Source organism: Olea europaea, chromosome 1 (assembly GCF_002742605.1).
Source record: "Olea europaea var. sylvestris chromosome 1, O_europaea_v1, whole genome shotgun sequence".
NCBI classification, from domain to species: domain Eukaryota; kingdom Viridiplantae; phylum Streptophyta; class Magnoliopsida; order Lamiales; family Oleaceae; genus Olea; species Olea europaea.
In genome coordinates, this window is record NC_036237.1 from 25397039 (window position 1) to 25411890 (window position 14852).

General features: G+C 35.5%; 1 protein-coding gene across 1 annotated transcript; it reads left to right on the forward strand.

The window, feature by feature from the left end:
- Positions 1 to 378: 378 nt before the first annotated feature.
- Positions 379 to 5729, forward strand: LOC111398471. Its single transcript, XM_023025388.1, has 3 exons — positions 379 to 882; positions 2326 to 2459; positions 4577 to 5729. The coding sequence occupies exons 1-3, from the start codon at positions 643 to 645 to the stop codon at positions 5349 to 5351; spliced, it is 1149 nt and encodes a 382-aa protein (XP_022881156.1). The 5' UTR covers positions 379 to 642; the 3' UTR covers positions 5352 to 5729.
- The last annotated feature ends 9123 nt before the right edge of the window (positions 5730 to 14852 follow it).

The window sequence follows — 14852 nt, forward strand, 5'->3', positions numbered from 1 at the left end:
TGAGAAAAATAAGTTTTAGAAAATCTAAACCAAATGAAGGTTCGAATAAACGATCTTATTACGTCTATCAAACTAGATATCATCTTCTATGTGGAGTAGATAAGTATGAGTTTTAATTTACTTAGATAATAGTAATACCAAGTCAATTTCAATAAAAATCTGAGTTTACCCTTTTATTTTTTTTATATATATCAAAGATGTGGGTAAAATTATCCATTGGGGACTCAAGTGCAACAAAAAGAAAAAGTAGAGAATTTCAAACGATAAAATAATAGGTTGAGAACCTACTTTCTTTATTTCCAATAGATTGAGGACTCTAATGATAATTTCCCTTTTTATTTTATCTTTCCAACTTTGTCGTCCTCACGAATTTGCTCGTTGTTAAACGACAAAATAGAAAATGCGGTAAGAGAGAAAATAAATAAGCTGCAATAGCCAAAAAAAGATCGGCTGTCGGCTCTCTCCCTACTCAGATCTGCCACATCTTTTACGATTTTCATCTGTTTTTTAATTTATCAATTAATTAGTTAATCAATTAACTTGTTTATGATTATGATACATGTAAATATGAGCATGTATGCATTCAAATTGCGTTAGTTTTCTTGATCTTTTTTGTGGGCATAGGGAATTTTAGAGCATCAGATGGAAAAAGAGAGAAGAGTTAACGGTGGAGGAGATTTTTATCAGGTACATTGGTCCACAGAAGTGCCCACATCTTCCGCTTCATCAGCATCATCATCACCACCGTCGAGGTCACTTCCAGCTTCATCTGAATCGTCGACCTCTATCGGTGTAGGTGTTAACGGTGGCCCGAATTACATAGTTCACCCTGTCTCCAAGTTTGATACCCTCGCAGGTGTTGCCATCAAATACGGCGTCGAGGTACATAATTCATATAATTTTTTATTGGTATCAAATTAATTTTTTTCCGGTTTTAATCAGTTGTTACCGATTTGTTCTATTTACTTTTCTGTTATTTGTCCGTTTCATATATTTGTCGTTATAATGGGATTGATACTTGTTCTGATTGTTCTTAGTATGTTATAGCAATGCCCATTAACCAAGATGTTGGATAACATTGGCCTGTTCTTAGTTCTGCAATACTCTGTGTTTTAGGCGAATATATTTAAAACGACTCTCTTTTTTATCAAATTAAAAGATCCCTAAAATTGTAGCCATCCCACTTTCCGCTCCTAAAATGAAAAAAACAAAACTTGCACTAAATGGCTTCCTGTTTCTCACTCTAGTGAATATCATGCCACACCACACCGCGTAATGCCTACTTTTAGGTCACTGCTCGCCTCTTATTGCGGGACTTTGACCACATAGTTCCCCTTTTTATTGATCTTTGCTCTTCAAGTAAAGTGGAGATGAAAGACTCGTTTTAAATTTTAAAGGGTTCTGAAGCTTCTCAACATAGAGCTAGTCTAAAGGCTCCCAGCATAATGCGAAGGAAGGTCAATTCTGTATTGTGGAGAATTGACTTTGAAGAAATGATCTTACTAGTTGAGCAGATTGGGATCTACTTGGGCAATTTGCCAATTCTACTGTAAAATCTAGCATCTAAGAAATGAACTTGAATGCATTTGAAAGCTCAAACTCAAACAATCTTGATCGGGGTCAATTTCTGTATTTTGGTATATTTACCTCGATCCCAGTTGAATGGTCTCATATGTGGTAGAGTTGGACATTTTGGTAGAATATCTCAACTTGGCCCCATTCAAGTGGGAGACTACTTGACAGGGATTGAATTTGCCACCCTTAGATAAAAATCCGATACTACAACTATGGGATTGCAATAACTGAAATGCTTAATATAGCGCTCGCATATCCAGACTTTTGTGCGTAAAACAAAACTTCCCAGCACTCTGAGTCAATGAAGAACTGCCTCAATGGACCTAGTATCCTTTTATATGTTCTTTTCAGTTTATGATTGTTAAAGATATTCTATATGGCATTTGGGGGGTTATTAAGATGCTGATTAGCAGCACAAGGCTCTTTCCTGCATAAACTAAAATTGGCCTTCTTTCACCTTACCAATTCTCAGAGGTGTTTTTATTTAAATTCCTCATGCCTTTTATTTGGCCTTTTGGGTACGAGTTTGATCAAACAATTTTGAAAATTATCAAGGTACAATCGGCAAAGTAGGCATGTGATTGATTTCTCGAATCTCTTGCTTCAAAGATTGTACAATGCTCCTCCTGTAACTACTCATTACTGATCCTGTTAAAAATGAACCCATTCTATTGGTTTTTCCTTTTGTGGTTAAATTTTGGATGAAAGATTTACTGATCTAACTATGCATTTGTTTTGGGGATGGGCTAGGTGGCAGATATAAAGAGGATGAATGGGTTGGTAACAGACCTCCAAATGTTTGCTCTGAAGACGATTCATATACCATTGCCAGGGAGGCATCCCCCTTCACCTGGCTTGTCCAATGGTCTTGACACTCCTCAACGGTATTTCTGTCTTAAATATGATTTGTCTTATTTCCTCTGCATTTTCTATTTTGATATTCTAAGTGGCTTATAGGATATTGTGAACAATTCTCATGCAAACTGATACAGTCTGCGGCCACTTTAGTTAAGTAGGGACCATAATATTTTTTATTCTCTATCTGTCATTAAAATGCACTACCACATTAGTAAGAAAAACTTATCTCAGTGAGAATAGTATTTTATTATATATCAGTGCAGGAAATACTTGAGAAAAGAAGAAGCCAGTCAGCTGATAACAGTTTCTTTCATTTTCTTGGAATGCTATGAATAGCAACTGAATTTTGTAATTTCCATTTTAAATGGTTTTTGTTTATCATGGAGAGTCGTCTTTAAAGTTCCTAACCTCCTTTTGAAATTCATATTTTGTTTGTTCTCTTTTATCTTCTCCTCCATTTTAGCGCCTATATCAGCAGCTCATTCCAATGATTTTCTAGCTCTCTTTTCTGTCATCGAGCTGAGGTGATATTATTGTGGTTCTTTTCAGAAATCGAAAAAAAATTGGAAATTGCTGAGCAGGAAGGGGCGCTGACTTTAAGGAAAACATTTCCAAATTCTAGTTGATTTAAGGAGCACTCACAGAACATAAAACTAAATAAACAATTTCCATTTTACCAGACTACTGTGGTCACACAGGGTCTGCCACCCCTGGATCTGTGCCTTGTTTTTTTACCTTTTTTTTTTTTTTTTTTTTTATCGGTATAATACTTAAAATTGAGCTTTCTAACTTCTCATTACAGTGCGTGGCTATCTGCCAGCTATTGATTCTCAATCCTTACATGGAAGCCTGAGAGAATGATACTAACAGAGACTATCAAGTGTCAAGATCTGAGTATAGCTTAGATTACTCTGATTGGGAGAATTAATAATTCAAAAAGATGTGATAATATTTTTATTGGATTTAAATATATCCCGTATAAAGTATACAGGTCAATAGAGTTAATTGAACTGCCATTAATTTGATATGTGCTTTTTACTATTTTTGTTGAGCTGACTTGCTGTTTATATTAATGGGGAGTACTAAACTTGAGCAACATATGCTCCTTGATGGTTAACATGATGGAGCTCTCAATCATGGATCATTCATGCTGACTATTGTATTATTTTGCACCAAATAGGACCAATAATTTATTCTTATATAGTATTCCTCTTCTTCAACATAGGGTTTTCCTTTTTGTTTTTGAGTCCCACAAAATATGAAGCTTTTATTGCAACAAGTGGCTGAGGATATTGGTGTAGCGAACTGAAGTCTTGAAGAAGACAAGTCAGTAATTGGGCTCGATAAGTTCAAGGTCATTGCTTCATAATTATAATGATGAAACTGACTCTTTAGGGCAAATATGACCACAAATCCAGAAACTAGGGAAGCAACATTGCATTGAACCCTCAAACTTAGGAGTATACACTCCTACATTCACTATCTCTTTACTATTTTTTAGTTTAGAACTATGTGAGTTAATAGTTCCGCAGTACTTTGACGTTGAAGCCATGTCGTGGTGGCATGTGATTGGTTGTCTCTTACTCGTCTATATATTTTTTCATTTTATTTTCTGGTTTTGGGTTGAGTTTACCATTATATATTTCAGAACTACTTGTCTACTTAAATTTTCATTTTATTTTCTGGTTTTGAGTTAAGGTCAGGAGGGGGTCTAGGGAATTGATTGACAGTCACTTATTCTGGTTTTGTTAAGATTGTTGTTCTTATGACATTTTTGAGACTGTATTCCAAGCAATTGTGTTTTTATGCAGATTCCAATTATGATGGGTTCCAATTTCCTAGATTGTCTTTCATCATATACATTTTAACGAGAAATAAACATGAGTTCCTATAGGCACTTTTTAAGTTGAAACTCTGGTGTCAGTCAGATTTTCAACCCCCTCCTCCTGCCAAAAAGAAGAAAGAAAAGTAGAAAATGATAGAAGTTAAATAATGAGGTATAGGCACTTTTTTAGTTGAAACTCTGGTGTCAGTCAGATTTGCAGCCCCCTCCTCTTGCCAAGAAGAAGAAAGAAAAGAAGAAAATGATAGAAGTTAAATAATGAGGTTACAGAACAACTTATTAATTAATTTCCTCTTGCAGATCAAGCAGCTCTGAGCAGACTCCATCCTCTCGCCGGCACTCTGACTTGTTTGATTCACTTCAGTCACTGAAAATGAAATCTTCTTCAGGACAGAAGGTTTCTCCAGCCATGAGCAGCCTTCAAGGTTTTTATGGTCTTAAACCAGCAGGTCAGAAAGCTGCACCAGATGGTTTTGAAATGGCTGTGTACAGAAATGGAGCTCATTATCTAGAGGAGGGGCCTTTTGGAAAATCTTCACTTATGTCTAACCCACTGCTTAGTCATCATAGAAAATCAAAAAGTGTAGCTAGTGACTTGACGTCAAATAATGGTAATTTGATCAATCAGGCATTTTCGCAAGAAACTGAAGATAGTATCTCGAGTAAATGGATTAAGAAATTGACCAGAATGCTTCCAAAATATGATGCCAACTTGACTTCTTGCACCCCAGAAAAGCTGTTGGAGGATAACAGCAATAGTGGTGGTTTTTCAGCGATTACGGGCAAAAGCTTGGCTCTCAGAGCCAAATCTGCTACTGCTAGCCGAGTCTCAGGACTTGATTCTCAGGCAGGTGGGCCTAACCCAATTCCTTTAAGTTTTGGGGATTCTTTTCACGACAGTTTCGCTGCAGTAAGGAAGTCATCAAGTACATCAAGTTTGCAGGATTCAGATAATTGTGCATCTTCATCTGTAAGGCCAGTCCCAAAGTGGAGTTTGAAGCCAGATTTTCATGCCCTTTCTACTTCTGCCCTTCCTAAACCAATGGGTCGAAGAAACAAGGCGGCACTTGATTAATAAAAATTCTTTAACCTATCCGGTTTAGCACTTTCTTTTTCAAATTTTTTATTTAAGCATTCATCGGTCAATGGGAGATAGAAGTGGAAACAGGGAAATTAGAGCAAGTAAATTAATATATTTGGATGACATTGCATCCGAATTTTGGTCAGAATGATAATATTCATGGGGAGTGGAATCTTGATAGGAATGTATATTAGATACTTTCATATGTTCATTGGAGAAAGGGAGGGGGTGGAGGATCATTTTGTTTATATCTGTAGTTTTACATGTTTTTACGTTTATATTTGAGTATCAGCCATTGTGGTTCTCCTTTCATGTTGGAGACAGGATACCATTTTTCGATGTTGATTTATAAGATTATCTTGCAACTGTATATTGATGTGTGTGCATACTGCTTAGTGTTTGCCTTCTCAAAGCTATGACAGTTTGATCATTCAGTATAAATAAAGTGCTGCAGAAGAAGCAGGTGCTTGAAAGCCTTTGGCAAGAGAACTAATCCATGTTTCTCTATCTCTTTACTTCTTATTATATTTAATCGGTAGTGTATGGAGTGGAATCAAGTTCTCATATGTCGTATTTGTGTTTTAGACACCGAATTCACACTTACCGTATTTGGCAATTGCTTACCGTATTTGACAGTGCAACTCACCGTATTTGGCTATTTGCAACTCACCGTATTTGATAGTGCAACTCACCGTATTAGACAGTGAATTAAATACGTAATTTTCACAACTATTTGTTTTCATACAATGACTTTAGATGACATAGAATTTGGTGTTTGTTTTCATATAATTTGCATAAACATAATTTCGAAATAAATTTAGATAAATTTTTTCTTAATTTTATTTTTCACAAATTACTTAGATACAGACTATTATCTAAATCACTACTTGAATAAGAATGATAGATTATATTAATATAAAAGCAATATAAATTTTAGAAAGTTAAATAAAATCTGAAAGCGTATAAATTTGCAAATAATTAAAGCACAGATACTCAAATTGGAAGCATATATATTTGGAAATAAACTTTTAACCCCGAGGCCTGTGTAAACACAGTTTTCTTAAGACAAATTCGCCCCCTCATCGTGGTACTAGATGTTTAGTTCGATCGCCTGTCTCCCAAGATACAACGGTAACCAGCAAAATTCGAGCACCACGGTTCTACTTCGGCGAACTGGACGAGTGTTCGAACAATATCACTTTACTGGAATGAGACGGAACAAAACAGAAAACAAAACTGAATCTGTGTATAAACTGCTGAAAATTGCAGACGAAAATTTCAGTGTATGAACTACTGGAAATTGAGTGAAATTATATAGGCTGAATCTGACCATTAATTTCTGCATTAACCATTGTAGTTTTTGGAGTTACACTTCGATTTCGACCATTGGAGTTTTAGGAGTTTCAAACACTCAAAAGTTATTTGAAAAAACCACAAAAAAAAAAAATTTGCAAAATGCGGACAATCCAAACTGGCCAGTTTTTGCTCTGTTCGGTTCGACATTTGTGTGCGCAGGTCGCGCCCGCACCAAAGTTCCCCGCACTAAAGTTCAAGGTCCGAAGGCTATTTCTGTCCGTGATTTGCACCTCCTGCGCGCACTCGTGGAGAGAGTCTCTATGCTACACATGATCACACTATTCCAATGCATAGCCATATATAAAGTGGTTTTGGTTTCCATGTTTTTCCTATGTGGGACAAAGTTAACTATAGTTTTTCCACCAACATAGACCATTTCCAATGGTCCACTTTAAACTCCAATTTCTCATTCACTTGAGCTTTATTTTTGGCAAATAAATACATGACTTCGATGTTCTCGTGGAGGAGAACACATCAACTTTGATATTTCAAATTGGGCCAACGGGTCCCACCGAAAATTGTGTCAAAAGTGAGCTGTTCACTCATTTTTCCAACAATCCTCCACATGAATGAAAATTGAGAGAGACACGAAACGTGAGACATGAGATTTGGTGATAAAGTTCAACGGTTGAAGCCTGTATAGGATAGGTAGGTGTTACCCTTTGAATCTTCCCTTGTGAAAGCATATTTACTTTACTGGCTGACCAATAGACGCGATGTCTTTGAACTGTTCTGCCGATTGTGCAAACGATGATATACTTCACACAGGATTCTTCCTAACACCCTTCAGTTCTCATTATTGTGTTCGTTTTGGCCATGAATATATGCTTGGTTTGTGAGAGTTTCTAAGAATTGAACCCCACACAATTCCCTTAGAAGCGACCCCACTTCTTTCTCACATAGGTGATTTCTTATTACAAGTAACCCGCATTATTTGGCTCGATTTTCGACGCATAAGAATCATTGAAAGCCTATTGCTTAACTTTCATCCTTACGAGCATCACTGTTATATCATAGGAATGGACAGGAGGTGGTACCCCTACAGTGATTTTATCAAGTCTTTACAGTTAGGTTGTCCCTTTGAACCTAGATCTTGGGATCTCCAGTCGACTAGGTTGGGTTTCCTTTGTAATGACTTATTCTTATAAGGGCTTGAGTTTCATTCCTTTCGATGATTTTCCAACTAACTCTCTATTTAATCCTTTGATTAGCGGATTCACAATGTTATCTTTTGACCTAACATAGTCAATTGTGAAAACTCCAGTTGAGAGTAGTTGTCTAATAGTATTGTATCTACGACGTATATGTCTAGACTTACCATTGTACATGTTACTCTGTGCCCTTCCTATTGCTGATTGACTGTCACAATATATGCAAATTGTAGGCACAGGTTTGGACCATCTTGGAATATCCTCTAAGAAGTTGCGCAACCATTCGACCTCTTCACCACATTTATCTAGGGCTATAAACTCAGATTCCATCGTAGGTCTGACTATAACCGTTTGCTTAGAGGATTTCCACGAGATGGCAGCACCTCCCAAAGTGAACACATATCCACTGGTGGATTTTGAGTATTTTATATTAGATATCCAATTAGCATCACTGTATCCTTCAATGACCGTTGGATGTCTAGTGTAGTGTATTCCATAGTCACGAGTATATCTTAAATACCTCAGTGCTCTTACTATACCTTTCTAGTGATCACTTCCTGGATTACTCGTATATCTATTCAATTTACTGACTGTGTAGGCTATGTCTGGTCTTGTACAACTCATTAAGTACATTAGACTTCCAATAACCCTCGAGTATTCTACTTGAAAAACGCTTTCACTCTTATTTTTGGATAGATGTTGACTTGTATCTATTGGTGTTCTAGCAAAGCCAGTATCATCCTTACTGAATTTTTTCAAAATTTTGTCCACATAATGTGACTGGTTTAGAACAAGCCCATCTGATATTCTTGAGATTTTGACTTTAGGTATAACATCAGCTAAACCCATGTCTTTCATATCAAATCTCGAATTTAATATATTTTTAGTGGATTCAATCATCTTATTGTTACTACCAACAATAAGCATGTGGTCAACTTAAAGATATAAAATGACATAGTCATCTTTAGTGTCTTTGCGTAAACACATTTGTCACATTCATTAATTTTAAATCCACTATTTATCATGACATTGTCAAATTTTTATGCCATTGTTTGGGTTCTTGTTTCAAGCCAGATAGTGTCTTCACCAGTTTACAGACTCTCTTTTCCTGTCCTGGTGACGAAAACCCCTCAAGTTGTTCCATGTAAATTTTTTCTTCTAACTCTCTATTTAGAAAAGCAGTTTTAGCATCCATTTGATGTACTTCTAGATTTCGCAAAGCAGTAATCGCAAATATCACCCTAATAAATGTTATTTTCGTCACTGGAGAATACGTATCAAAGTAATCAAGGCCCTCCCTTTGTTTGTAACCTTTTATTACTAATCTGGCCTTGTACTTTTCGATAGTTCCATCTGCTTTTATTTTTCTTTTGAAAATTCATTTGTAGCCTAGTGGTTTGCATCCAGGAGAAAGATCCACTAGCTCCCATGTATGATTTTGCAATATGAAATCTATTTCACCTTTAATGACATCTTTTCATTGAGGTCCTTCCGAGGAATTCACAGCTTCTTGATAACTTTGAGGTTCGTTTTCTAGCATATAGGTTAGAAAATCAGAACCATAAGACTTTTCTGTTCTTTCCCGTTTGCTGCGTCTAACCTTAGTCTTCTCTTCTAATTCTTCGTCCTGACTATTTTCAGTTATTGTCTCATATATTCGTTTAGAGGAGTTGGCTTTCTCTTTGGACCTGTATGGAAATACTTCTTCAAAGAATGAAGCATTCCTCGATTTCATTATCGTGTTTTTGTGTATGTCTGAAATTTTTGAATCATACACAAGAAATCGATAAGCACTGCTATTATGTGCATAGCCAATGAAAACGCAATCTATAGTTTTCGGGCCTATCCTTACCTTCTTTGGTGTTGGAACAGCCACTTTTGCAAGACACCCCTCACACTCGCAAGTGTTTATATGTAGACTTTCTTCCTTTCTATAACTCATAAAGGGTCTTTTCCGATTTCTTTCGGGGCACCTTATTTAAAAGGTAATTTGTTGATAACACAACTTCCCCTCACATGTTCTGAGGTAATCCAGAACTTACTAGCATTGCATTCATCATTTCTTTTAAGGTACGATTTTTTCATTCAACTACACCGTTTTGTTACGGTGAATAAGGTGAGGTGATTGCATGTATAATTCCGTATTGTGCATAGAAATCGGCAAACGGTGCTCCATACTCACCACCTCGATCACTCCGTAGTACCTTAATTTTTTTATTAAGTTGAGTTTCAACTTCATTCTTATAGAGAACAAATTTCTCTATAACTTCATCCTTGCTTTTAAGCAGATACACATAGCAGTATTTTGTGTCATCGTCGACAAAAGTAATAAAATACTTATTGTCACATCTTGTTTGTACAAGTTTTAAGTCACAAACATCACTGTGAGTTAAATCAAGTGGTTCTGTGTTCCATTCAACTGACTTAAAAGATGACATTGTCATTTTTGTCTCAACACGAGTTTCACACTTATGTTCAGAATCATTATGGAACTTGGGTATACAATTCGAGTTATTTAGTCTACGTAAAGTATTATAGTTAACATGTCTTAGTTTACCATGTCACAAATTGGAAGACTCAAGCAAATAAGCCGAAAAATTTGCTTTATTCATTTTTTGTTTCACAACCATTACATTCAGCTTAAACATACAGTCGGAAACGTAACATTTTCCGACAAACATTCCACTTTTTGATAGAATGACTTTGTCTGATTCAAATACAATACGAAAACTATACTTATTCAAAAGCGACCCGGACACTAAATTCTTACGAATTTTCGAAACATATAGCATGTTGTTGAGAGTCAGCTCCTTTCCCGAGGTCATCTTTTGCTGAATTTCCCATGAACAACTTTTCCCCGTTCTCAATTGCTTCGAACATAGCAAATAGCTTTTTATTAGAGCACACATGTCTTGTAGTATCAATGTCAATCCACCACTCCTTAGGATTTGAACCCACTATGTTCACTTCTAAAATCACGGCTGCGAGATTCATTTCTGAGACATCTTGTGCCATGTAGTCAACCATATTTGTTTCTTTCGTTTTCTTCTTTGATATTCTGCACTTCGAAGACTTATGGCCTACTTTGTCACAATTGAAGCATTTCCATTGAAATTTCTTCTTAGAAATTTCACATTTCGGTCCGTGCTTGGTCTTTTTTCCACCAGATGGCCCAAACTTGTTTTTGTAAGTCTTACTGCTTTGACCATGCTCCACAACATTGGCTTTAGCCATACCAGGATTGAACCACTTCTTTTCAGAACTTTTGTTGTCTTCTTCAATTCGAAGTCTAACAATAAGTTTTTCAACGTTCATTTCCTTTTGTTTGTGTTTTAAATAGTTTTTGAAATATTTCCATGCGGGGGGCAATTTTTCAATAATTGTTGCCACTTGAAAGGTTTCACTCAACACCATTCCTTCGACATGAATTTCGTGAACAATCACTTGGAGTTCTTGTATTTGACTAATAATAGTTTTGGAGTCCACCATCTTATAGTCTAGGAATCTGCCGACTATAAACTTTTTAGCCTCGGCATCCTCAATTTTGTATTTTCGGTCCAAAGACTCCCACAACTCCTTAGCAGTTTTCATCGTGGTATACACATTGTATAGCGGGTCTGTTAAACTGTTCATAATGTAGTTTCGACATAAAAAGTCCGAATGCTTCTAAGCATCAAGTGCACTGATTGTTTGAATATCTCATTCTCATTCATTGAGTACAAGAGCAGTCTCAATCAAGAATCTTGCAAGATTCAAGGTGGTCAGGTAAAACAGCATTTTCTGCTGCCACCTCTTGAAATTCAAGCCATTGAATTTTTCCGATTTCTCTCCATAATTAACCGGAACAGTAACCATTTGGCCAGTTTTTGGAGCCATAGTTTGACTCACAACACGACTAGACAAGTTAGCCACAGCAGAGCTTGGCCCTTGAACCATAGTAGATCCCACAACTTTATTTTCAACAGAAACAATTTGGGTTACATCCATGTTGGTTGGTTCGGGAGCCATTTCTGAAAATGAAATAATTATTAGTTTCCAATAAATAAATAAACTCGTTTACTACCAATACGTATTAAAAAATTTGTTTTAAGTTTGTTGTTATATTTAATCGGTAGTGTATGGAGTGTAATTGTGTTCTCATATACCGTATTTGTGTTTTAAACACCGGATTCACACTTACCGTATTTGGCAATTGCTTACCGTATTTGGTAGTGCAACTCACCGTATTTGACAGTACAACTCACCATATTTGCAACTCACCGTATTTGATAGTGAATTAAATACAGAATTTTCACAACTATTTGTTTTCATTTAATGACTTTAGATAACATAGAATTTGGTGTTTGTTTTCATATAATTTGCACAAACACAATTTCGAAATAAATTCAAATAAATTTTTGCTTAATTTTATTTTTCACAAATTACTTAGATACAGACTATTATCTAAATCACTACTTGAATAAGAATGACAAATTATATTATTTGCAGAAACATAAAAGCAATATAAATTTCAAAAAGCTAAATAAAATATGAAAACGTGTAAATCTGCAAATAATTAAGGCACAGATACTCAAACTGGAAGCATATATATATTTGGAAATAAACTTTCAACCCCGAGGTCTGTGTAAACGCAATTTCCTTAAGACAAATTCGCTCCCTCACCGTAGTACTAGAGGTTTAGTTCGAGCGTCTGTCTCCCAAGATACAACGGTAACCAGCAGAATCCGAGCACCGCGGTTCTACTCAGGCGAACTGGGCGAGTGTTTGAACAATATCACCTTATTGGTATGAGACGGAACAAAATAGAAAACAGAACCGAATCTGAGTATAAACTATTGGAAATTGCAGACGAAAATTTCAGTGTATGAACTGCTGGAAATTGAGTGAAATTATATAGGCTGAATCTGACCATTAGTTTCTGCATTAACCATTGCAGTTTTCAGAGTTACACTTCGATTTCAACCATTGGAGTTTTAGGAATTTCAGACACTCAAAAGTCATTTGGAAAAATCACAAAAAAATTTGCAAAACGTGGACAATCCAAACTGGCCAGTTTTTGCTCCGTTCGGTCCAATATTCGTGTGCGCAGGTCACGTCGCACCCAAGTTCAAGATCCGAAGGCTATTTTTGTCCGTGGTTTGCACCCCTCTGCGCGCGCACGTGGAGAGAGCCTCTATGCTACACATGATCACACCATTCCAATGCATAACCATATATAAAGTGGTTTTGGTTTCTATGTTTTTCTTATGTGGGACAAAGTTAACTATAGTTTTCCTACCAATATAGACCATTTCCAATGGTCCACTTTAAACTTCAATTTCTCATTCACCCGAACTTCATTTTTTGCAAATAAATACATGACTTCGATATTTTTGCGGAGGAGAACACATATCAACTTTGGTATTCCAAATTGGACAAACGGATCCCACCGAAAATTATGTCAAAAGTGAGTCGCTCACTCATTTTTCCTACATTACTAACCTTAAAGGCAGAGAGTGAGGATGACAAAATGTCCTGAATCCTGATCTTCACCTTCCTTGTTAGGGAAGTGACAAGGGCTAAGAATATGTGTTGGGTCCTAACTTTTATTTTTTTATTATCTATTTTTAATTTTAAATCTTATTTAGAAAAATAAAAATTATGTAAATAGGAAACGGGTGAAAATTGTGTGACATGATTTTACACGCATTAAGATATTTAGAGCATGTTTGGTAGATATTTTAATTCAATTAATATCAATTTTTTGACCGTTATTTCACTTTTTCAGCTTTCATTTTTGAATTATTCTCTCATAGGTAGGATCCACTTTATTTTTAACGATCAAAAAATCAATTAACAAAATTCCTACCATACAAGCACTTAATGTTGTTGTGTTTTTTAATTAAAAAAAAAAATCTAATTGTCAATTAAATTAAAGCTTTAGTTATATTTTCAATAAATCTTTAAATATGATTTATTTTCAATAAGTTATTGATGGTAACAATAATTATCTTAAAAAAGTGCCGGATGGACGAAAGAATTGTATCTCAAAGAGGACGGCATTGCTACTTCTAAGCCTGATGATGGAACTTCGCGCCAGCCAAAAGCACGAGAAGTCACTTCTCGCTACTTGTCTGTGCCAATTTCGTGTTTTTCAAAATCTTCTTCATCAAGTTCTAGCAATAATACGTCGTTGTCCCCAAATACAACTGAATCGTTGTTGGTGATTTCGTCTAGAAGATAACAAACTCTGATGGTTAGTAGAACAAGAGTGAAGACGCCACGAAATTCATAGAGAGGGCATGTTGTGGATAGGAGGCGATCAGTGACTGTGGAGGCAAGCTCATCAAATGCGAAGGAGATGCTAGTGACGCCATCGGGAGGCTTCGCCAGGAAATGGGTCGTTGTGCTATGGTTGATTTTATTTTTTATTTCTTTTCTTGATTTTTAGTTTTTCAATTTATTTTCTATTTTTTATTTATTTTTTAATATGATAATCTTAAAGATACTAATTTTGGTACAACTAAAAAGTCAATTAAAATCAATTTTTTTACTATTATTTTATTATTACAGCCGTCATTTTTGAATTCTTCTATCACAGATAGGATTCATTTTATCTCTAATGGTCAAAATATCAATTATCAAAATCCTACCAAACAAACACTCACACCTATTAATTGTCAAAATTGATCAAATTTTAAGTTTCTTGGTCAACTAACGGTCAAGTGGATGATTTCCATCTATTTGGATCCCAGTTGTATATTTTTGAAAGGCTAGGGACCTTCGTTGCACAAATTAAAGGTTAGAGTAAAGTTTGTAAAAAATTAAAAAGGTTAGAGACCATTGCTGCAATTTTTCCAAATTTAAGTTAAGAGAAAAAAATTAATAAAACAAATATAATCATATATAGAACATAAGGAGGTAAAGGCAAAATGAGAAATTTATGATAGGAGTTTATAATTATTTTTTGTTACTACATCATATTTTAATTGCAATGAAGGTTTTATTT